At 39.6% G+C, this 25,357-nt stretch overlaps 1 protein-coding gene across 1 annotated transcript in view; it reads right to left on the bottom strand.

The window, feature by feature from the left end:
- Positions 1 to 2,117: 2,117 nt before the first annotated feature.
- Positions 2,118 to 25,357, bottom strand: part of KAT6A (lysine acetyltransferase 6A) — a 160,889-nt gene continuing 137,649 nt past the window's right edge. Inside the window, exons 10-17 of the mRNA XM_037005290.2 lie at positions 20,290 to 20,431; positions 18,626 to 18,787; positions 17,447 to 17,540; positions 15,306 to 15,537; positions 14,378 to 14,585; positions 12,600 to 13,202; positions 9,445 to 9,757; positions 2,118 to 7,425 (exon numbers count right to left, since the gene is read on the bottom strand). Of these exons, the coding sequence (XP_036861185.2) occupies positions 4,793 to 7,425; positions 9,445 to 9,757; positions 12,600 to 13,202; positions 14,378 to 14,585; positions 15,306 to 15,537; positions 17,447 to 17,540; positions 18,626 to 18,787; positions 20,290 to 20,431 (4,387 nt within the window). The 3' untranslated portion in view covers positions 2,118 to 4,792. The remainder of the gene's footprint in view (positions 7,426 to 9,444; positions 9,758 to 12,599; positions 13,203 to 14,377; positions 14,586 to 15,305; positions 15,538 to 17,446; positions 17,541 to 18,625; positions 18,788 to 20,289; positions 20,432 to 25,357) is intronic.

The raw sequence follows: 25,357 nt of genomic DNA on the forward strand, positions 1-25,357 counted from the left end.
TCTTGGTTCATCCACTTGTTTTTCTTATAAACTAAAAATGGTTGGTTAGAAATGAACACATCAACCCAGAGAACTTTTTCTTGAATGTTACTTAAGCATGGCTTTTGGAAATGTCTAGAGTTAAACATTAGAACATCTTTTTTCCTTGCTCACAATAATGTACATCTCACTCTAAGTCTATTCACAAGTCACAGGAAAACAATTCCCTATCTTTGTCTAGTGTGTTAACAGACCTCAAAAAACTAAAGCCCATCATATGTCAGGCTTTTCTTATTTCAGGCAAAAATTACACCTGCCGCCTTTTTGAGGTGTTGTATAATTGGTATACGAGTACTTAAGCCCTTATTATACAGCAAGGGATCTCAATTAAGCCCAGTTTATAGCTGTTGCTCTGGGAAGATAACCCATGGATCTGTGCTGTTATATAACCACACCAACTTATGTAACAAACCCATTCTGCCCCACAGCAGAGATTTATTAACCAGAGTTGAGTTTTGTCCTGCAGATTGCTGGCTTCTAATTGGAAGACCATGCTCAAGAATTCCAGACATTTGTCAACATAATAATGTTACCCTACCTGTCCTTCTGAGTCCATTTACAGAAGTGTGTCACTTGCATTTTTAGGTTTCTTGAAGGTCACAGCAAGGGTATGGAGCTTTGCCCCACACCCCCTTATAATCCTGCTCCCCATTCCACCAAGGACAGTTTTTGTCTGTCCTCTCACTCTGCCTTTCTCACTGACCGCACTACTGACCTGTGCCTTGTATATTATGAAAAGAGAAGGACAAATAACTACCCGCTACCCAGGCTGTGATATAGACAGCCCCAAACAACAGTAATTGCCACCTAAAGAGCAAGAATCGTCAGCCTGACTCAGTGAACACACAGGGGTCACCAAGCTACAAGGGAAGCTAGGCACTCCCTGAGATGCTCAGAAAGGCCCCACAAGAATGCGGCTCCTGGAGCCCTAGTCCTGGACCCACAGCAATACACTCTAACATTGGCAGATCAGGGCTCCCAGCAACACAGACATGAATCAAGCGTTTCATCATTTTCCTCCCTCATCTACCTTCAGACACAGAGTGAAAAAGCCAAAGGTGGGCAATAGAGAAGTGTGTTCCGCTGTACTCAGGTTAGAGCTGGCCAGAAATGGAATTCTATTATCCAACTTATATTTTAAATGTAATATAAATAGAATGGAGTGGGGTGTGTTAACACTAAAATGTCTCTACTACATTCTTTGGTCACATCTTTGTAGAAAAATCAGTTGCTGTTTGTTGGATTTACTTAAAACAGGTAGTTTGCAGTAGCAAAGGCAGTTAAGTGTTTTCGAGACAATCCACTAATAATCGCACACTTCACCAACAGTCTTGGGTCCAAATCAAGGTTTGGTTTCTTAAACAAGCAATCAAAGAAAACAAACCATTTCTTTTCTGGAGATGACATGACCATACAGCATGAGGCTTACAACAAATGGTCTGTTATAGATACTATTCACACACACTCCCTGAATGCTTAAATCATCAGTGTGAAAGAACAACAGATGAAGTCTGGAGCCCTAAGAACTTGTGCCTGCCTTACCTCCCTACCCCAACAAGCTGTCAGTTTCCCAAAGGTGAATCTCATTTTCTGGAAGTTGACTTATGTCCAAAATCCTAAATGAGAGGCAAGCATAGTAACTCGGAAAAAAATCACAGAAGATGACCAATGTCCAGGACCTTGATCCTGGCAAATCTTCATAGGTTAATAATCAGGTACACTGAAATGAGAAAAAACAATGTTTTGCTATAATTTTAGGAGCTACCTATTATTCCAACTGTATTTCTTGTCTTTGGTTGGGTGAATTACAATCTTTTTAGAAGGTTTTCAAATGGATTTCCCTAAAAAATTCAAAGTGAGGTTATGATCCTATTTTTTCTAATGAAACCACCACCTATATTATTTAAACATATATGAACGAACACTGGAATTTCAAAGCAAATGTCATGAACTTATTACACTCGCTGTATAGACAGGAACATGAAAAGGCTAATATTTATAAGTCTTTGTGTGTAGAAAAAGAATTGGAAGTTGGAAATATTTGGGAGAAAAATTCCACATGCAAGGCAGACATCCAAAATGGCTCAACATAATTTATTTTTTTTATGTTAAAATGTACAGAGTTCTTTTGAAAGTACTTGCTAGAAAGGGGGAAAAAAAGTGATATTACATACAAGGAGAGGAAGGGAGACTGACTGGCCCAGGAGCGCGTGACACGGAGGAATACAAAGGCATCTGGGCACCCCTTCCCCTCAGCCCACAAGTCACCAGGAACGAAGTACAAAGAGGCTACAAAACAGGAAAAGCAAATATAAACAGACAGGAATAGACTTAGCTTCATTTGTACATGCGGCTTTTAGAGGCATCTGGAGCTCTATTCACACACTCTAGAGATCTCTTTAAAGAGAATTTTTATCTTTCTTAAAATAGTTTTTAATATTCTACAACAAAGATAAAAAATTTTAAAGATGGAATGAAATGAAAAAGCTCTTATTTTAAAAGGCATCAAAGTCACTAATAGTGAGTTTTTAAATTTCTCTTTTAGAAGATTACCCAAGTTATCTTGCTAAAAATACATTTTTTTTTAAACAGAAGTGAAAAAATGACAGGTACCAATATTACTGTGTTGGATCATTTCTTTTATAATATAGAAAAGAACATTTTTCTCTACAATAGTTCTACAGTCACAAAAAGGCTTGTGGAAAAGGGAGCTGCCCGATTGAAATTTTCTTTTTAAGAAAGAAACAAAACCAAACACAACCGCAAACCAACAGAAACGGAATTCACGGCCCTCATTTCAACAGCTTCTCCTTCTGCCTTGACCCACCCTCCTCCCGATATACCTCCCTCCCAACCCCACCCCATCCCCACCCCAACCAGGAAGCAATGACAGAGCTGAAGATGTAGGGAGAGGGCAGCACAGTGCACTTTCTACATAGGTGACCGGAAATTGGGAGAGTATATACAGAGAAACTGGGTCCTACACAGCCTTGCACATGCTCAGAACTGACAGCGGTAAGATGTGGGGTTCTGCCTTTTTCTACCTAACACATTTAATTGAGAAAGTCAATTAAAGTGTATAAAAAAAACCAACAAACCTGTGCGTTTGAAAATTTTAATGTCTAATTAGTACTTCAAAAATGTATCTATATAAAAATGTACAAATGAAGGAGAGAATTTAATGCTTACAGGTATTTGTTTAAGCATTCCCCCTTTTGGATATTTGACTGCACATACCGAGTGGTATAATAGTTTCCATCTTCAAATGATGGAACATATATATATGTGTGTGTGTATATATATATATATATATATATATATAATTTTTTTTACCTATCCCTGGAGCGAGTAATAGGAAGAGAATGAGCAAACTGGCTGCACAAGAGAAAAGAGAAGGGAGTTGGGAGCAACATAGGAGCCTGCTAAAACCCTGCTGTCCAGATTTGCCCTACTATGCTGGTGGTTGGTTTATCCCTCTTCTCTCAGCCACTCGCAGGCGAGGGGCTGGTGCACTCCGATTCACAGAGGATGAACTCAGGATCTCAAAGGACAAATAAAAACCAGAGGTATGTTATCACTTAAGTAGCCATAAAACTCACACATGGTCTCCCTTATGACACACATTCAGCGTCATCTCTTCCAACATAACATAAACAGTGTCAAAGGTTTGTCAGGTATTTTTCAAATCACTGAAATGTACAGTCATCCACCAACACTTCACCTAAGAATGTAAAAGGCTTATCACTGGGGACTGCTGTTTGAGTTTAATCAAAAGCTCAAGAATCTAGACCCTTAGCATCTCAAAGTACATACTAAAAACAAGAGGCTGTGTGGAATATGTGCAGTATGGCTGATTCACCAGGTGGTAAAAAACGAGGTTAATTTCCTCTTTTGATTGTTAATTGACCATCTCTATTCCTTCAAGGCTGGATTAGGAATGCAAACAGCTTTCTTCTGAGATTCTGCTGTTAATTGAGACTTACAGTGTTTTTGTGTCTCTGAGTGCTGAGTGGGCATAGTTTAAAAACAATTATATTACACTTGATTTAAGAAAAACATTTCAATGAAGTCCACCTATAAAGAAACATTCTCGGGGAAAGGTTTCAAGAGGTTTGTGTGTATGCAGGGAGTGGAGGGGATTTTGAAAGGAGAGCATTTTCCTGCCTCACTTTATTAATAATAATAATAATAATATTAACAATATAATAAGTTTAAGGAGCTTGGTTGTTCTCCATGTCCCCGTCCAATCTCCCCTAAGTGCCTCCTGCTGGAATGAAGAAGGAAATGCAAGGTTGGGTTTGGAGGAAAGGGTCCGGTTAACCCTAGAGATGTATATATAACATTTAAAAATGACAACATTGGGAGCTGCAACAGTGAGGGGAAACACACATTTTAAAATTAAAAATAAAGATAAGTCACTTTTACACAAATTCTGTCCATGTGGTGTGTAAAGAAAGTAAGGCTCTTTTTAATTATGAAAAGATTTTTGTGCATGTTTTCCCTATCCCCAAATCCATTTCTAGATGAGTTCTATTGTAAAATGTTCAAGATTATGAAGAAAACCAAAACCCAGAACAAAATAAACCCAAAAAAAGAGACCAGGTTTTCTAAAAAATAAAAATAAACCAAAGAAAAATTCCTCTAAATCTACAGCAATATTTTAACTGGAAAAAAGGTCCATTTTTCTCTGGTCTGTCAGTATAAAAGGCTCCTTTGTCCCTACGTACTGAAGGCTGAGCGCAAGCCGCTCTGCTCATCTCCTCATGTACGGGCCGTTGAGCGACTGCTTGGGCACACCCGTGGCGTTCATGTAGCTGTGGTGCGAGGGGCCCGCGTACATCATGTTTCCATGAGGGTTTGGCTGCATGGGCTGCTGGGGGTAGGCCTGGCTCCCCATCATCCCCATCTGCATCTGCATAGGGTACTGTGCTGTCTGGTTCATGTAGGCAGGGTTACTGTGGTAACTGCTGTTCATCATGGGCTGCGTCATTCGATAACTGTTCATGGCGTTCAAGGTATTCATATTCATGGAATTGACGTTATAAGCGGGGGTTGGCATCAAATTCACCCCCATGTTCATGCCACGCTGAACAGCGAGTGCACGCGGGCCAGCCTGCATGGCCACGGCTGAGGGGCTGCGGCCGTACAGCTGCTGCTGGTGAGCAGCCGCAGAGGGCAGCGGTGCCGATTTGGAGCGGATGGAAATGTGCCCCTTGACTGGCATCTGCCCTTGCAGCCTCTGAGTGTGAGGAATGCCAATGTTGGTGGCAGACATGTTGCACTGCAGCAGAGGCGACGTGAGGTTCATGGTGGTGGATGCCAAGTTCGGGGGCGGCGTCATGGTGGCTTGTGCTTGAGGGCCCCCAGCTAAGGGATGGGACGGAGCTAGCTGAGCCAGGCCCGTGTTAGACAGAGAAACACTGGTTGCATAGGAGGTCACGGCAGGGGAATGGCTATAAGGCATGGCATGAGGGTCCATAATGGTGTTAGTCAGCTGCTGCAACTTGGCCAAGCTGAAGGTGGCCGACGGCTGCGAGTAGCCGCTCGCCCCGAAGTCCCCCGGAATCCTCTCGTAGATGCTTATGTTGGCGGCGCTTCCGGACTCCGGGATCTCCATGATCATGGGCGCAGGCGTGAAACTGTTGTTCATACTGCACTGCGACAGCGGGGGCTGCTGTGGCGGTGGCTGCGGGGGCTGCGGCGGCGGTGGAGGCTGGGGAGGCGGCTGCGGTGCAGGCTGCGGTGGCGGCGGTGGCGGCGGCGGCTGCGGGGGCTGCGGCGGTGGCGGCGGCGGCTGCTGGTTGCTGGGGGGCCTCTCCACCACGCAGCTCTGCGGGGACTTGATGCTGCAGTTGGCGGTGGGCTGCACGCCGTTCTGCTGCATCAGGCTGCAGCTGCTGCCCATGTTTGCCATCTGCTGGGTGACAACACAGCTGTTCTGGGTGAGGCTGCTGGAGGACGACAGCCCCCCATAGGAGCAGCTGCTCTGGGAGGAGTTATTCCCACAGATGCTGCCGCCCATCGTGGAGTCATAGCTGCTGGGGTTCTCGTAGTTCTCCGTGGTGCTCTCAATGCTACCCAGGTCACTGAAGCCGCTGTCCACCACCTGCTGCGAGTGGTCGGACACGGAAGGCACATCCATCATGGGGCTAGTCTCCAGGTTCTGCATAGACGGGGCGGACAGGGACCCCTGTTCCGGGCTGATTTGCGTGTAGCCGCTTTCCAGGGCAGGCACGCTGGGACTGCTGACAGAGCGGACAGACTGGCTGGGGTGGGACTGCACAGAGGACATGGGGCTGTTATGCTCTGAGGCATGGCAGTCTTCAACCATGGACATCTGAGGGTCCTCCTCTGCCTGGGTGTAACTCTGCAGGGTCTGACAAGCCGCCAGAGTCTCTTCACAGTCCTGGTAGGCGCCCTCGTGCTCATTACTTTCTTCTTGAGTCAAGGACTGCACTGCTTGCACAGTTTCCAGGTCCAGGTCACTATGAGGAATCTCTTCCTCCTCTTTTAACTCAACTAATTCTTCTTTAGCGTTTGAATCTTCTTCGTGATCGTCCTCGGACCCCGGCATGGGCTCCGACACCACGGAGGTGTCATGGGAAGTCTGCTCCTCTTCAGACTCCAGCTCTGTCTCGTCTTTGTCCTTTATATTCTCCCTACTGCTCTGCATGTTAGTATCTAAAAAAGACTCCTGGCCACCAGGCTCCTCTTTGACATCTTCCGCGGCGGGCGGCTCCTCTGGCTCTTTTTTCTCTGCAGATTCCAAATGGCTGTCATCTTCATCATCTGCATCGCGGTCCTCGTTCTGGGTCATCTCCACAGCCGCTTCCTCCTCCTCCTCATGCTCCTGCTCTTCCGGCTCCTGCGGCTCTTCCTCGGACTGCCTCTGCTCTCCAGAGACCCGGGGCCTCTCGTCGTCGTCCTCCGCCCCGGGTTCCCTGGCTCCCGCGTCGGGGCTGTTACTGCTCTCCACGGGAGACGCTGCTCTCACCCCACTGCTGGCTGTGTCTTCCTCTTCCCCGTCTTCAATCTCTTCAGCGTCCACGTGCATCTCTTCCTCTTCCCTTCTCTCTTCAGTTAAAGTCAAGTCTTCTTTTGGTTCAATAGTTTCTTCATTCTCTTGAATTTTGGGTCTACGTCCAGGTTTAGGAATGGGGACAATGGGCTCAACAATGCATCCTTGACTAGACACAGATAGGATTTCTCGGTTCAACCTAAATCCTGGTTTGCGACCAGGTCTTTTCTTCCAGTGGATGGGTTTGCGGCTCTTGCCTTTGGGCCACCCCTTTTTCTTTTTCATAGGTGTGGAAGTATCTGGCTCAAGTGGAGAATCCTTCACATCACATTTTCTCAAGAGAGATACTGGCTTTAGGATAGGAGTATCTGTACAGAAGGGATGGAAAATAAGAACAGGTTACGAGAGCTTATATTTTCTAGAGCCTTTTTCCTGAGACCATATATACAACAGAAATTTTTCTGTTGTAACTAATCACCACAAACTCCTATCTTCATTTTCAAGTTAAGAATTTAAAGGAGAAACCTAATTAGTGTCATTGAAGGAACAAAGAATCCTGGTCCACATTCTGTTACCATCCACTAGTTAAAACCAGTTTAACATCACCAACTGTATGGCATTGGGAATTTAAGACTCATTTGCATCATCTATAAACTGGAGATAAGCTTTATAAAGATGCAAATACCACGAAGTCATTACAACTACTTAAAATAAGTTGTCTTTACTGTGTAAGTTACAAATCAGCTCATTTCTTGTTATGCATTTTTTTTCTGTTTGCGATTTATATTGTCTCTTTTCTTTTTCAAGTTTCCACAAAATCATTACCTCAGACAACACCATGAGTCAATTATTCCAGGCCATGACTGAGAAATCCTAACATGAATAAATGTTCAATCAATGTCATGTTTGTAGGGAAATAGCTGAAAGGCATTTAGCCCTGGACACTGACCTGAAGAAAAAGTTAGTTTATTAGAAATAAATTTAATATGAGCGTTATTTTCTCCCTGTGATTTTTTCTTTAAAAAATTGTAGTAAAATATGCATAGCATGTCATTTAACACTTGACCATTTTGGGTTATACAGATTCATGTGGCATTAATTAAATTCACATTTCCCATAAATTTTTAAAAGGAAGAGCACCAAGGCAAGAACAGGATTTGGGGAGAGAGCTAAAAAGGTATATACAGCTAACAGCAATAACCTGAAAATAAACAGGAAATGGCTGCATCACAGAAAATTGGTCCAAGTCAGCAGGAACAAACAGTGGATACTCTTTTAGTTTACAATGTAGAATTTCACTAAAGAGTCACACTGACACAATAAAGTTTTAGTTTCCTACTTATACATCTCAAAATATAATAAAACTCTGAAAAATCATTCACAAGAAAGTACTCAATCATCTTATCAGTATATGAAAAGTATCTGTCACATAAAAATAGGAGATTGGAGAAAATTCAAGTTCTCTACCAGATCTGAAACTGAGTGAATATATTTTTAAAAGGAAAATAAAAAGCTCAACAGTTAATACGTAAGAGCTATGTGTCCACCAAGGCTGGACAGCTGGATTCCTTCTAATTCACCCAGTGAAGTAAAAAAGTCCAGTTTGCCCCCACGTAAGCTGCAGACACGGGCAGTATGACACACTGGCAAACACTTGAGATCAGGATGTCGATGACTATTTGTGACCCAACTCATATATAAGCCCCTATTTCTTTATCTCTAAAGAGAAAATGACAACAAGTATTTTAAAAATAAATCACTGTATTTTTAGCTATGCCCTTTAATCTCACCTATCCTGAGGGACAGCTGCCATTTTTACTTGAAATTTACTACTAGCTGAGTAGCCACATTAGAGAGATGATTCAGGAAGTGTTTCTGAACATATCTGAAGCAAGTCCAAGTTACATGGATCTGATCTTACTTAAAAACCATCTTCCTGGCATTTATTCATTTAAAAATATTGAGTGCCTAATTAAGCACTCAACATATGACAGTTAGCAAAATAGGTAAGCCCACAGAGTACACGTCCCAGTACGGAGGTGTTAGTTGAGTATCTTCCTATGCTAAGTCCATCAACTAAAGATTCACAGAATGGGTGAGAAAGGATTAGGTAAAAAAGAACAACTTCCTAACAGTTTGCTATTTTCTGTAGAGGCAAAAATAGGTCCTGAGTTGAAGGGTAAACTAGAAAAAACACCTTTTTAAAAGGACAGAGAACTAAAGGAGATAAGGAGGATGAAAATACTTGATACGACTATTATTTAGAGATCACCTTTCCTTGCCTGGTGTGTGTGTTTCTCAGCCCTTCTGCTGAGCAGACACCACCTACCTTTGCTCTTTGAATCGGACAATAAAACTACTGAGGGCAACAGTCCTCTAAGACATACCATCAGCATCATCTGACTCTTCATCATCATCTTCATCTCTAGACGGCCTCTGTGAAGAGGACCGACACCTGAGGACATCCTGGGAGGACAGGCGACGGAAGTACCCTTGAGAGAAGAGCTCGCTGTCATCCTCTTCCTCCTCCTCCTCCTCCATCTCAAACGTGGGCTCTAACCTTGGCATGGGCCTCTCGGAGTCAGAGTCTTCAAAGGGCTCGTCCAATACCTCTGTAGTCTCAGAAATGGTTTCTGTGACCACACTGCTGTTGTGGTGTTTGCGTTTCCGGACTCTCCGTCTTCGGTGAAGAATTGGCTTCTATTTAAAAGAGGAAGTATTTTATTTACAGTCATGAACACTCTCACTTCCATTAACAATATGGTGAGTAGTTTTTAAACTTAATAGAACTGGCATATGTAAAATGAAAATGCTGTTTGCCTAAGGACATTCTGGGTGCTATTTCAAAATGCTCTAGTGCAATGCTATCCATCAGGTACCACAAGCACGGAGCTGCTGGGAGCTGAATGCAGCTCCGTGAAAGGACAGGCAGGTGGGCTGCCAGAGCAGATGCCCTAACCACCCCCACTCCCACCCCATCAGCCACTGAGTTCAACTTAACACTCAGGGGAGCCACCTGCTGTGGTACTGAGCCGCAGAGGCTAGTCCTGTAACTTCTCTTTTCCTCAAGAGAAAAAAAAGGAGTGAGATACTTTGTATGTCTCACAGCTGTACTAGGAAGATCGGCAGAACTATCACAAGGCTGGATGGCGTTTTTAAGAGCTTCCCACAGAGGTACAGTAGAATGTAAAACTATGGAGCCGATAGGTATCAACTTGATGTTAGTGAAGCATTTCAAGAGCAAAAAAATTTGTTATGGGAACTTGGCACCTTAGGTACAATTCCGTAGTAGGGACGATCCAATAACTTAAACTACACAAGAGATTTCACAAAATAATAAAGATGATACACCAGAAATGATCCAATTCAGTCCCCTCACTGGAGAGGCCAGAAAGGTTACAGGCCTTGCTTGAAGTCACACATCCAGTGAGTATAGAAAAGGTTGTAAAATGTAGTCTGACTCCCAGTCAAGTGAATTTCTTCAAGAACTTCAAAAGGACTCTGTATATGATCTCATTGCCTGTTACAATATTCTCTTTTCTACACAGGGAAGTGGCATAGTTTTATATTATAAATAGGCCTAGTATGGCAAAGATATATTCTTCATGGTCAAATAATGAATAGCAGTTAGTATTTAATTTTTCTCCACTTCAAATTCACTAGTCCTTCAAGCTGTGAATGCAGTTTTCACACTAGGTTAAAACATGGCCCTGCTCTTTGGAGAAATACCTGATTCTAAGAACACAGCAGGAAATACACAACTGTAGTACCAAAATTTAAAGAAGTGCTCCACACAATGTGACTTCACCATGGTGAAGGCCTGTGCATTAAAGCAAAACTGCAAGAGCTCCTCCTTGGCTAAAACTAGAACAATCTGAGCAACCCATCACATAAAATTGTAGCGGCAGTAGTGGTAGTGGTGACGGTAGTGGTGACGGTGGTGGTAGTCGTGGTGGAGTGCTATTCAGATTGTAAAGCCCCTTTCTGTGGTGCACACGATGTACATAAAGGACTTAATGAATAAATAGATGTGGAACAACCTGCCACTCTTCCAAGCACAGCTCCAAGTAATTACCACAGATATGAGGCTTTGAAGGAGTGGAGTAAAGGCCCTGTATCTTATATGTGGGCTGGGGACAGTGACTTCCTTTCAGAGAGCACAGTATGGAAATGGGGGGAAGAATTATAATTTGTCAGTGGAGAAACTTCACCAACACAGCCTCAAGCCAGGTGATGAGGTTTACACCAATACTGAAAATTCACATAAAGAGTATTACACCCTGAATTTGGTAGACAGATACACTGACAGTAGACACCCTTTGTAAGATGTGATGAGAAGGACACTTACCTCTGTGGTCTTTCTCCCAAAAACCCCTGACCCTCCCTAGTGTCACGAGGGACTTTCTACAAAGTACCTCACCAGCACTCCTCAAAACTGTCACAGTTGTCAGAAACAAGGAGTATGAGAAACTGCCACAACCAAGAGAGACGTAGAGAGCTGTGACTACTAGATGCACTATGGTGTGCTGAATGGGGTCCTGGCACAGAAGAAGGGCAGCAGGGAAAACTGATGAGATCTGAATGAAGTATGGATCCTAGTTAATATGTGTCAATACTGGCTCACTATTTGTGACAAATGTACCACACCAACATAAGGGGTTAATAACAGGGGAAACGGGGTATGGGAATACAGGAACTCTCCATACTTTCTTAGAAATAACTCTGTAAATCTAAACTGTTCTAAAATGAAAAGCTTATTTTTTTTATAAAGAGTCCTACTTTATTTCTTGGTGAGGCACTGCTAAGGAAAGGAACTATTTCACTGCTTTGGACAATAGCTGTCACCCCATTACTACAGGGTGGCCCATCCCAGGAGCTGGCATACCTCAGTCTGGCTGGCTTGTGGCAATGCCTAAAGTTCACTCCGCTGGTGCACAGTTTAACTGAACTTGTTATCACCATCCCATAGCATTTATTAATAAACTGGCTATCAGTCAAACTTTGCAAGATGATGAAATACAGTTTAGAAAGTATTTGTAAAACAAGGTTAAGTCACACCCCCAGAGGGCTGAAGGCGAGACAGAGAAGGCAGGAGTGAGTACAAGGGAAGAGCACCGCCCCAGATGAGGTGAATGGTTTCGCTCTGAGCACCCCAACACAGGCACCATGGCTGTGTCCACGTACCACTGAACATTGTACACATTCCTCCCCTTCTCGAATAAATACTTTCAATCTGCACATACTTAAAAAATTATTTTTTAAATTCCTGAAAGTCATGATTTCAATTTCAAGCCAGGAAGGTGAAAAACAGCTTGTCAGCCCTTAAGTAAGTTATTACTTCTAAGCTAATCCCCATGAACCAAAGCTGTCATATATACATTGTACATGTCCACTGGAAAGAACATAAGCTACAATACACTGAGGCTTAAAATCTAAAACCAGCACACTAAGAAGTTCTGTATTTACTTTTTAGAACTCTGGGATAAAACAAATGTGCACAACAAACTGCGACTGGAGGAAAAGAAGCTGCAGAAAGCCGTACCTTCCGCTTCAGGGTGGGCTTTGTAAGGACTGGCGGCGAGCTGGAGCGGGGACTCTCCGGCTCCTCCTCCTCCTCGCTGCTCTCACTGAAGCCCCTGAGCAGAGCCCTGTCGCCCTCGCTGTAGCGGCGGGGCAGCCGGCCATTGCCCTCCGGCAGCCTACACTTCAGAGCCTCCGGGCTTGTCCTCAGCTGTCCCCGCCACAGCTCAACCCCCTCACTCAGTCTTCTTTTGGGAAGGTCTGGCTTCCCTTCCTGGCTTGGCTGCTCCTGAGAGGCTGCCAACGGCTCCTCACTTGCAGGATACTGTTCTTGGGAGAATTCTGATTTTTCCTCACATTCTCCATATTGTTCTTGAGGAGCTGACGTCTCTTCCAAGAGCAGTTTCAAATCCGTGTCACCAAAATGCTCCTGGGCTTTTCTGTTCTTCCTTCCCCAGCGGCCTCTCCGAGACGGCTGACTATTTGCAGGAAGACTATCACGGGAAAGGGCTGGTTTGTTCAAACGGGTAGAACTGGCTGGCACCATCACTTCTGGCTTCTTCTCAGTTTCTACTGGAGAATAAGAATCTTGTTCTTTGTTCTCTCGAGATGCAGACTTTCCCACCTGGTTTTAGAAAATAAAACCATGCTAGTTAATCTTCAGTCTTATTTGGTTCTATCTCCTATTCTGACCTTTTAAATACTGAGATATGAAAAGAGAGTTTTAAAAAGAAAATTATTAATTATTTAACAGCTAACAGGACTACTCTGTTAGGCACTGTTTAAATGCTTTATAGGTATTCATTTAATCTCCACAATGACTGTATAAAGTACTATATCCCCATTTTACAAATGAGGTAAGTGAGACACAAAAAATTAAGTAACTTGCCACAGGTCACATGGGAGCAAACACAGAAGCTGGGATATAAACCCAGGCAGTGTGACCCAGGAGCTAGTGCTCTTAACCACTGCAACACTGTCATCAATAAACATTACTGTGAATATTACTGTTCTTATGGATGTTAAGTGAGAGAGCTTATGAAATTTCTCAGAAATAAATTTTATAAACAGAGGGGCGATGGGCTCTTGGGCATGGGCAAGAGAAAGGGGTGTTTAAGAAAAATGAAAGAAAATTTCTGTAATTCTGACTTATTTTTATTCTGAATAATTTCATTTTAAAAATTAAATTACATTAAACAGGGGCATCAATTGTTAATGTTTATCAAAGGAAAACAAACTTTTAAAGGATGAAAGTACTGCTTAAAAAAAAAAGAGGACAGTGTCATCACATGACGAAAAATGCTCAAAGCTGCACAATATAATACAGTGAGTGCCTCACTGACCCTTTGATGGCTAGACATCTGCATGCCCACTGAAGTACTTAGTGTTCTAGTAGAAAACATTCACATTTACATTATTTTCTTAATGTTTTACTTTAAGGAAAATGTATCTTCATTTCATTTTTAACAATGGTCAGATTTAGACTCAATTCAGATTCCTCAATTATGTGTACAATTACTAAATTAAAATTTAGCTGCTTAATGGCAATTTGGTAAGAAATATTCAGTCATAAGTAACACACTATAACAAATTTGAAGATTTCTAAATGATCCAAGGTTTAAAAATATACAAGTAAAAAAACTCAGTCTTCCTAAAATTTCTATCACTGAGATAAACTGAAATTCTAACGTGAATGCCCTGTATTGGTTTATGATATCATGATAATGTATCTCACAAATACTCATGAAAACCAAAAATATATCCTTGTGTCATCAAAAGTAAGACTACTCATGCCCTTACACTAGTCTCTAGGTCCCTTTCTTGGCACTGCGGCTCTTCATTTTCTCCTTCCTCAGGCTCCTCTTCTTCCTCCTCTGAGACAACAGAATTGGACACTATGATGGGAGTCCAGCGCAAACATTCTGGATCGACATCTACAGGTCGCAAATTCAGCTGAAGCTTTGTCATGTGATCCTGGATAAGTTTTTCCCGGCGGATAATCACAAATCTGAAACCAGAGAAAAGTTTATAGCAATCAACGATGCACAGTGAGGACTAACAGTGAGTATGACCAGTAACTCCCAGAGAACCCTAAAGATGATGCTAAATGCATCAAAGATGGCCTGTGTGGGCAGATGAAATACAGAAATATGCTACCTCATGATATAACTAAGAAAAAACACTTCATGCTCAACTACAGCAACAGAAAAGGTTATGTTAGCCATTTATTGTCTCACATTTTCCACCTCGAATTTCTGCTACTCTTCTGCTCGTACTCTAGCCCCTATTCTCCATCCCACTGATACTCTAGCCCCTATTGACCCAAACGCCTCTTTTCTTTGTGACCTTTTCCCAGCCACTCAAGATAAGGGTGAATTGTCTTTCCCTTGATCTACATTTCATTTTGTACCATTTATGCGCGAATACATCACAGGCACATTTTATTTGACATTATTTCTAGAGCTGTTTTGTGAAGGAGCTCCCAGTACTAGAAAATAAAAGATTCGGTAGCTTAAATCCAAAAGTTAGGAAGAAGACCAGAAAAAATAGTTTAAAAAATTAGGTCAACAGTATCAGACAAGCATCACAGAGAGGAGGAGGATGCCTCAGGGCCAACCCAGTGCACCACTTAGGTTAGTTTATACTCTTTCATCGATACTTGGCTACCTGGTCCCAAAGTTCCCACCTAGTTATCTTTCAAAGGTATTCCAAGGGATGTGATACTCACTGGTCACTACGGAAGTCCAGCATTCGTAGGTGGTGGAGTGTAGAAGTAATGTCTTGAGGGCAGATTCCGGTTAACTTGCTTAACTTCTTGATGCTGATTTGCCTGTCATTTTGGTGATAAAGGCACTCCAATATTACACTTTTCCAGTAAGCCATGTAGGAGAGACGCCCTAGATCAGATAATGGTTTCTCCGGAGATCCTGCTTGGCCTTCACGCTTTGATAACAAATAACCTAAAGAAACCCCCAAATCACAAACATGTCAGAGCCTTAAATAGGCTAATTCAGCAAAATAACAATCCCCTTTCCACAACCAATCTGAGTATCATAGGCAATAATCATTTCAAAGGCAAGTCCTTAAGAAAAAGAACAAAATTACAAAATTTGTATACATTGAACATTATTAGGTTAGTATTACTTTGTCTACAGCTACTATAAGTCACATTGTTCAAACATCCCAACAGTTAAAAAAGTCAGGACTTCATATTAACAGGGTACATTAAAAAGATAAAGGAAAACCACTCTTGCGTGTTTTGTTAGGACCCCTAGATGGCAGCAGCTGTATCTGAACTGAATACAAAAGAATGCCTTCGTTTTCATGTCATCCTATCAAGATAGTGGCTCTTCTGTGAATGAATTTAATGACAATTTCTCACTGCAACCAAAGCCCTCCTCACAATTACCTCTTACTCTAACTGTAAGCAAGAATGTCAGCATGAGGGTGTCACTATGAATATGTGGCGATATGGCTCTGTCTTCTTCTTGTCTAGTGCATGTAACTCACCAACAGGAAAGAAAGGCATAAATTCTAAAGGGAACATTGAAAACGGAGAGGGCAGAAGAAATACAGATTTTGATCATTAAAGAAAACTTTATTAAAAGCAGTCTAAGAATGGTAATGTGGAAAAATTCACTACATTTCAAAAAGTAAGTGGAAACAAACATTGTAATCGTACAGATTGCTATGTATGTCAAAAAAATGACTAGATTAGTGTAATGAAACTTTTCCCCTAACTTTGCTATTTAATGACATAACATGTCCAATCATGAGTCCTACTTCAAAACAATATATTGATATTAAAGTAAATACTCTGAGTTCTACCCTCTACTACTAACCCAAAAAGCCAAGATGTACACAGATTTGTAATAAAATGTGGTCAGGGGAGTCTAAAACCATGTAGAATAAGCTTCTCTGGTCCATATGAGAATTAACATTGGTAATATAATCTCTGATATTTAGAAGAATTGTCTGTATCAAAATCCTTAGTTTGAACCATTCTTCCTGACTATATTCCTTAAATAGTATTTTTAACAATATTTCAGGGAACATATTCCCTTAGATATCACTATTTTATAATCAACATAAAATTTATTACAAATATACATTTACTTTCTAAAAAAGACTATCAATGTATAAAACAAAATTCAAGTTCCACAATGACCTTTTTAGAACTGTTGTCTTTCAATTTTTAAATGAGATTATTTCCTACATCATTTACTTCAAAATATTCTGAAGTTGCACTGCATATTTTAACCGCAAGGTAGAGCCTTAAAAATATTTAAACAATTTAAAAACTTTCAACAATTGCAAATTAAAGATATTTTAATAATATTTATGATATCATGATAATGTATCTCACAAATACTCATGAAAACCAAAAATATATCCTTATGTCATCAAAAGTAAGACTACTCATGTCCTTACACTCGTCTCTAAGTCCCTTTCTTGGGACTATCAATGTATAAAACAAAATTCAAGTTCCACAATGACCATTTTAGAACTGCTGTCTTTTGATTTTTAAATCAGATTATTTCCTATATCATTTACTTCAAAATATTCTGAAGTTGCACTGCATAGTGGTGCACAGAATATAATACACAAAGAGGCAATATATTTTAAATTATACTGAGATACTGAAATAGTCTACTAACAGAATCACACAGACATTCGTATTCAATATTAACTATTTAAAAATATTTCATGTCCAACAAAAAAAAAAAGGCTTTAGGTTTTAAAGTCCCCCATATAGCAGTATGACAAAAGATACTAGCAACTAGTAAATTATCTACAAATCTTTAAAAATATGTATAAAGAAAGTATACAGAAAGAGATAATGAGAAATTATGTTCTTATAATCCTTACTGAAATCGATGAGAAACCTGCCATAGCCCTTACGCTGGTATTGGGGAAGAATCATTATACAGGAAACGTTGTATTTCTGTTGGCAGTGCTTTTCCTGGTGGAGAAATTATAAACCAAGTTTTAAAACAACAGGCTCGTCTAAGACTGAATAGTAATGCTAATTATTAAGAAACAATGACTAACAATCACAACCACAGTCCTGGTCCTTTAGGAATAGCAACATACATCAAGAAAAAAATGTCCCACAGGGAGGAGAGATGATAATGTTAAGTCATTACCATTACCTCACAAAGCAACCATCACAGGAGAATAAAAATGAAAAATAAAATTATGCTATCCAACACCATCTGCAACTTGAAAACAGCTGCCTAAAATGACAGAGGACTCTGAGTCCCAATCAATCTGCAAGGTCACAAATGGTCACAGTGGCACTCGAGAAGTGGGACAATTCATCAACTATTTAAAAGATTCTTTTATTACCTGCTCTGGTGCTACACAGGGCATTCCCACAACGCCCATTTAGTTGTACCTAAGTTTACAAAAAATATTCTCAAAATGTTGGGTACAAACACACATTTACAAATCAGGCAATATATTTAAATTATACTGAGATACTGAAATAGTCTACTAACAGAATTCTTACAAAGCTAGTACTTTCCACTTATTATTTTATACACTTAGATTTTACCATGGGCTTGCTTAAACAAAAGTACGTTTTATGTTGTTTGACTACAAAAGAAACTTTTTTTCTCCCTAAGAGAATGGAAGACTAAAGGAAAGAGAAAACTATCCTTTAATAAAAATGGCTTATTCTTATTTCTATGCCTAAAATTCAAATTAGGGAGAGAAGATTTAAACTGAGAAAGAACTCAGAGAGATAATGCCTGTGTTTATTTCCCAAGTTCTAGCTCTTGTCACCAGGGAACAGAAGTCATTTTAAAACTTATCCTCTTGAGTATAACTAGCAGTTCAAGTTCCTGGGAGAGTACAGTCTGTTGAACATTATCAGGCACCTTCTAGCACTGGGTACATTTCTGAAGTCCCTTCTATTTCCCTTTCCAGAAAGCAACAATGGCACCCAGAAGGCGCTGCATGCTGTAGTGTCCCCTAGTTAGAAGCAGCAAATATTGTTTCAGATTTTCATATGAACTCAAATAAATATTAAGTGGATATACTTACTTTAGAAAAGTAGCCAACAAGGTGGCAGCCCTTGACATCATTCTGTGTGAGTACATAAAAAAGAAATGGCTCCACGTCATAATAGAGTGTCTTGTGGTCAAGAAACAACTTTGCCAAGAGACACAGGTTCTGACAATAAATGGTACTCACATTCCCATCAACCTGGAGGAAAATAACAGAACAAAATGGTCAGTGGTGTCTCGTTAGCTCTAGAACAATACACATCAGCTACAAGCACCTTTGAATATCCACAGTCCAGCCTAAGAGAAGCTGTCAGTGTCAGAATCTGGAAACTGTCCCTTGAAATAGCAGAAGTGTGGTACCTGCTGTTTTACAATAACTAAGTATACAAAACACTGTTACTTCAACAAAGTATGAATACCTATATAAGGAGATGATGATGGTTTTAAAAATAGCACTTTTTGCTTCCCTAAGATTGCAGAAATCCTTCAGAGGGCAAGCTGATTTGGTTCACTTTTTAAAGTATTTAATTCAGTAAGAGATCTAAATGCAACCTCTTCTAAAATACATTTGTTAAGTAAAACAAGGTATAACTATGATGTGACCTGTGCCAGTGGCCAGAAGCAATGGAGTCTGACTGTTATAATCAGATTTACCCCCAAAATAAAGCTACTTGAGGGAGCATTAGCTATAGTCAGAAGCACCAAGCAGGTTCCCAGTAGCAACCTGGCAAATGAGGTTATTTCTTGGACTCAGGCTGGTGGGGATCGGGAGCACCACTTTATGTTGCTCCTGAAGTTGCTGGAGCTTGCTCTTTCATGAAAATGCCCATGAGTGCCCACCTTAGACACAAGACATTGATATTTCAAGACTGAAATCTCCTCAACAGCTAAGTAATTTAACTTACTTGTTTTAAAAGGTGAGAAGCAATTTGCTCTTTGGTATTCTTAGAGAGCATTGTAAACCACACCCTTTCTCCTTCCCTCAAAGTGAAGAGATTTAATTCCTCACTGAAAATAAAAGCTTACTTAGGGAAAATCAAGACAGTTAAAGAGTAAATAGATCCTGACAATCTGAAAGTCTAACATCAATAATTAACAAAACTGAGCACATGGCAGATAATTAATAATGGACAATCATACCACAGAACTGGGAGTGAAGAAATTAAAAACCACTACTGACAACACAGAATCACAGACAGAGCATAAGTCGCATCATCATGATGAAGACAGGAAAATACATTTGGATTTACTACAGCTATTAAATACACTTCCATAAAATATTCCTTTAAATAGAGCAACAGACAGTTACTTGTTTAAATATTGTATTTTATAGATTCCAAGACACATTAGATTTTATCACATCTAAACATAGGTAAAATCAGTTGGTATTTATAACCAAATGGAGTCTTTATAAATCATAATTAGCAGTCCTTTTTCCTTTTTATTGGTACATAGAATATAAGATATAATTGATGTCTTTAATGAAACACAAGAGTAATTTATTCTGATATGAAGGTTTGTGAACTTGGCACCATCTGGACTGGCCTAATTCTGCTTCTCATAGAGCTCGATTATCTGACTCAACAGTGAGTACACCAGTGAAACACCACTTCAAGACAGACAAAATCTCAGAGCTAGATCCAGTCCAGGGTCACTGTATTTGAAATGGACAGGAAGACAACTAGCAAACATCTACTTTACCTCAAAGACAGAAATATTATTCTTTCTGTAAATCTCATTGGCAGGAGGATGGAACCAACCACATTTCTTCATGTGCTGCTGTAGAATGGTTCTGCTTTTCATGTATTTTAGACAGAATTCACAAAGATACAGTTTAGGCAGCCTGTAATAGTAATTAAACAAAAAAAAGACAGGGCTTTATATTTTAAAAACTTTAAACTTGCACAACTATTCTTTTCCGACTCTCATTACTACCCAGGTAAAAAGATAAGAGAATGTATCATTATCCCTATTAGTCAAACAAAGAGAGAGAAAATCCAAAAAATCTAAAGATAAACCTAATTTGGATAACAGTATCCAACTAACTAACAGAAGAATGGCAAGGGTGAGAAATCAAGACACCTAATTCAGGGCTCTTCCTATTAAGTTAATACCTTCCAGTCTTTTTAAAAGTTACCCGCTTGACAGACATGACAATCTCACATTCTTTCTTCCCTGATAATCTCCAGTAATCAGAAGATGAAAACCTACCTTCAGAATATACCAGTAAGTAAAGGAGATTTGGGTCAGGCTATATATTCTTTCTTCCTTTATTTGATCATTTATTTATTCATTTCAGAAAATAAACATTTATTGAATACTTATTGTGTGACAGGCCCGGTGCTTAAGTACACTAGGTATAGGGAGCTGAATAAAATGGACGTATAGTGGGCACTACAAAAAAAGATTGTGTATATCTTTTAAAGTATAAAATTGTATTATAATATTAAATATGTTTTTTGAAGTTAGGACATACTGTACTATCTCCTTTCTTCTACCCTGAAATTCTGGCTTTCCCTCTGGTTAAATATGATATTAAATCCTGCAACTCAAAAGTCTACTATTCAACAAAAGAAATAAAAGTTCAAATTCTATTTTCTGATGTTCTCTGTTATTAACTTATATTTATTTAGTAGTCTTGCTATTTAAGAACTTCTTAACAGAACTTCTTCCTTACAATGTCCCTTTTATGAGTAGGCAATAAAGTGATTAATTAAGATCAGCTCCTAAAGTAATGAAAGGAACATATCCTGAGTCAAACCCAGTGACTTTTATACCTATTTTAGTCTCAACCCAGAAGACCACATGGCTCTTCTGTTATAAAATACAGACTCCCCTGCATCCTGAACTATGTCCAGAACTGGTCACCATGCCTTGGTGATCTGATAATATCATTAAAACTTCACATGCAAAACTACTGGATGACAAAATGACAAAAAATATAATCTATATAAATTACTGTCTCTTCTCTCACATAACTAAGTATTGAGGCTGAAGGAAATTTTTTAAAAACCCTCCTTTTAATTTAGTAATTATCAATCTGCATAGCTATGCTTTAAAAAGATTACCCTGGAATTAAAGAAAAAGTAGATTAACACACAAAAATGTCTGATTTGTTTAAGTGTGAAGACCACAACTATTTTTTCAAGTTCTATTTTAGAAGGAGCTTTTGAAGCAAAATTATAATTTATGTGAAAGCATCTAACATTCAAAGCTTTTCTTTCCCAAGGTGTTATTTATGGAACACGAGTTCTGTATGCACTATTTCATGCTCAAATAAGGGTGAGAAAGGGCATGTGATTTTTCTCCCTTCTCCCTTGGGATTCACAATATACATTAATTCTTCCTACACAATCTCACATCTTATTTTTAAAACTGCCATTCAGCACACTAAAAGCTTCCAAGGAACTGCTGTGATACAATATTTCTAAATGCTCACAATATGTAATAATGTTGTCCAAAATCTCTTATGTTAGCCAAACCAATATAACCTGAAATTACATCATTAGTACAAAAGTCATTCCAAAGAGAAGTACTGAGTGAAACAAATAATGACTGACATTATAAATTAAAGTCAAGAAGCAGAAGCCAAGAGTGCAGAGAAGAAAGGTTTCCTAGGCTACTCTGCCAATTCCTTTGCATGTTGCCTCAAGACCGCTACTCAGAGAAGGAATGGCAGCAAGATAAATAGCTTTTTCCTTCTTTACCATTGAACTAAAAAATCTCAAAATGAAATGGCCCCAACTATAAACTTCATCACGTAAATCAGGCGTAAGATGCATTAACTGAGTCTCAAAGGTGACACAAGTGCCAAACTGGCTTCCTGAGTATCTGGATTTTGAATAACTTTTTTGTAGAAGGAAGGTGCAGGAAGGAGGCGCTGCCTATGTAAATGTAATGAATGGCCCCTTCCCTCCCCGACTAGTCCACTGCTTGCCTTTGTCTACCTTTGCTCATTTCTCAATGAGCAATTTTAGCTTGTTGTAACATGAAGATCCAGAGGACTCTTGAGTACAGTTTCCCTCTGAGAGCTAAATATTACAACTAAGTATTCCCTACACCAGGAATCAGAAACCTAAACAAAATTCAGGAAAAAGGGAAGGGGAGGGGAGGGAAGGAAATGGAGGGAAGGGAAGAAGGACGGAGGGGCAAACAGACCCACCAACCAGTGACAGACCACTTAATTTTCCAGATTATGGTGAAGATAAATGCCAACTTTAAAAGCATTCAATTCGACCTTTAGGTCTCAGTACAGAGACGTGAAACTAAAGTACAATTTATTTCCTAAGGTCTATGAGGGAAGTGCAATTTTTTCCAGGCTCTAGTAGTAAGAAGTTATTCAAGAAAACATTAGAAGAAATGAAATCTCTGGGAAAATTACTGCCAAGTCTTATCTGGTAAATTTTGATTCCATGTTATTTCTTTAGAACAGCAAGATATATAGCATATTATTGATAATTTAAAAAAATTAGCAAGCCTTATATATGAAAAATAATGAAGTAAAAACAAGCATCATGATCTACTTTATTCCAATTCAGTTCTTGCTGAAAACATTTCAAGTCTCTTACTTTATTATAATCAAGCCCACTGGGATGACACTGTTAGTCTAAAGGGAATCATCTGATAAAACTAGAAAAACACAATGTTTCTTCTAGTGGTAGCACAAATGGCTGCACCTCTCCCACTGAAAAGTCGCATCATATACACAGAACATTAGATGAAGTGAAATGAAGCTAGTGAGAGAGATTATGAATACTCTCAGCCCTGGTGAATACTGCTGGGTGCTGTCTTTTGTCACTGTCCTCCTGCAGCACCTAGACCCTGCCTGTCCAATTGGTGTAGGGCCCCTCTCATCAGCTGCATTACGGCTGTAGCCTCCACACACAAAGTTCCTCTACAGCCAGCCACTGTGCTGACACCCCTGTCTGTGAAGTGGGGGCTGCAGCAGTTATGTGTGCTTTGGAGGCACTGCTTCCCTACTGCTGGGAAGATGCAAATATTCTTCCCAGGAACTCCTACAGTACCTTTTTGGCTTTCGAATGTTGCCCAAGATAGTAGCAGTTTGTGTGGCCTTCATGATCGGTCAACTTGTAGTAAAAATGTTAATATAACAATAAAAATTCTATCAAATATTACTTAAATCAAAAGATTATGGTACCAGGCATGCGCCATCGAACTAGATACAGATGCTACATGGAGTACTGTAAGCACAGTGGTTAAAAATCATGTCTATGTGATAAGAGAAAAGTAGGTTTAAATTCTGGTTCTGCCATTTATAAACTGTATTGTTCTTGAATATGTCTGCTGAGCCCTGATCTGTGATACAAAGATAGTAATATCCACCTTACAGAGTTATTCCAGAGATGTTTAGTCCCATACCAAACTCAATAAAATATAACTGCTATTATTTATAATGAATACTTTTATTCTTCTTTCATCCATTTTACTTTATCATTTAATGGTCATCCAAAGGCCTTAAGGATGCTTTCCTTTGGGAACCAGGGGCTGTTTGTAACCTATGCAACAAGTTAAGTCAGGGACAGGATTAAAAGGTGTAAGAAACTGCCTAAGCTACTCAATTACAGGGAATCTGCCCTTTAGGACCTCAAGATGATCTTGCAGCAAAGAGGTTACTATGAAATTAAGTTTTAAACAGCTTAGGAGTAGAAGATATCCCATGACCCCAGTTACTCTTGCCTTCTGCCCATATATGCCATATTTTTAATGGCAGCATAGTGTTTCTATAAGCCTGTCTGCCCTGTGTGAGCACCACATGGCCCTCTCAGAGAAACTTGGGGTTAGCACTGATTTATTCTCTTCAGTGTCTTAGAATCAATTACTCCTCCAAATGAAGCAGAATTATTGCTTCATTGTTTTTTTATTTTAGTCAGGATGCAAGATTTCTTAATATGCAATGTACATACAAACATCTGGATATTATGAGAAATAATGCATCCACTTCCTGTAAATCTTCCTTTTGGGATCTTGTTTGTTTGCTCCTGCTGCCCTGTTTTTGCCTGCTTGGGATTTGGAATTTTTAAAAAGGTGTTCAAAATCTTTAGTATGAAGAAAGTAACTTAGAAGTAATTTAGCACAGAATAAATAATTATTAATAAAGTAAGGATATAGTCTTACTATTTGGGAAACAAAATCTTTATGAACTAAATTTTAGTCAGCTCAAGTTTAAAAGAACTCAGAAGTAAAACAAGCCTAAATTCATAAACTAGATTAAACTCATTAAATAATTAAATATAGTTTCTAAAAATGTAACTAAAAGAATTATGAGTACACAGATAGAAAAAAATGTCCTTAATTACTAAAGAACCAACTAAATTACAGAATATTTTCTGATAGAAAATTCAGGAACCTTCCACTATGGATAAGGAAATGTATATACAAAATGTCTAAAATTCTACTTAAGAAAGTTGATCAATTTTACAGTTTATATTCCATTGCTGCTTGCTATTACAATTTCTATTGTACATTTTTGGCTATTTATTTTTGTACTGGCAATATTTATCCCTTCACTGAAAACCAATTCCCTCAAACCTGATTAAGAAATCCAGTTCTAGGGAAAATCTCATCTGAACAAAAAGCAACATTTTTAATGGAGCCTTTTAATGTCTTAAAAGATAAAGCCTCATTTGAAAAATGAGCTTCTTTTGAAAAGCAAGTGTTGAGTCTGGCTCTCTAATCCGATTCCTGAATCAATGAATTTCCACTCCTCCACTTGAGTTGAGGTGCCTGTGGCTCCAATCTCTCTGTACTA

This window comes from Manis javanica, chromosome 12 (assembly GCF_040802235.1).
Source record: "Manis javanica isolate MJ-LG chromosome 12, MJ_LKY, whole genome shotgun sequence".
NCBI classification, from domain to species: domain Eukaryota; kingdom Metazoa; phylum Chordata; class Mammalia; order Pholidota; family Manidae; genus Manis; species Manis javanica.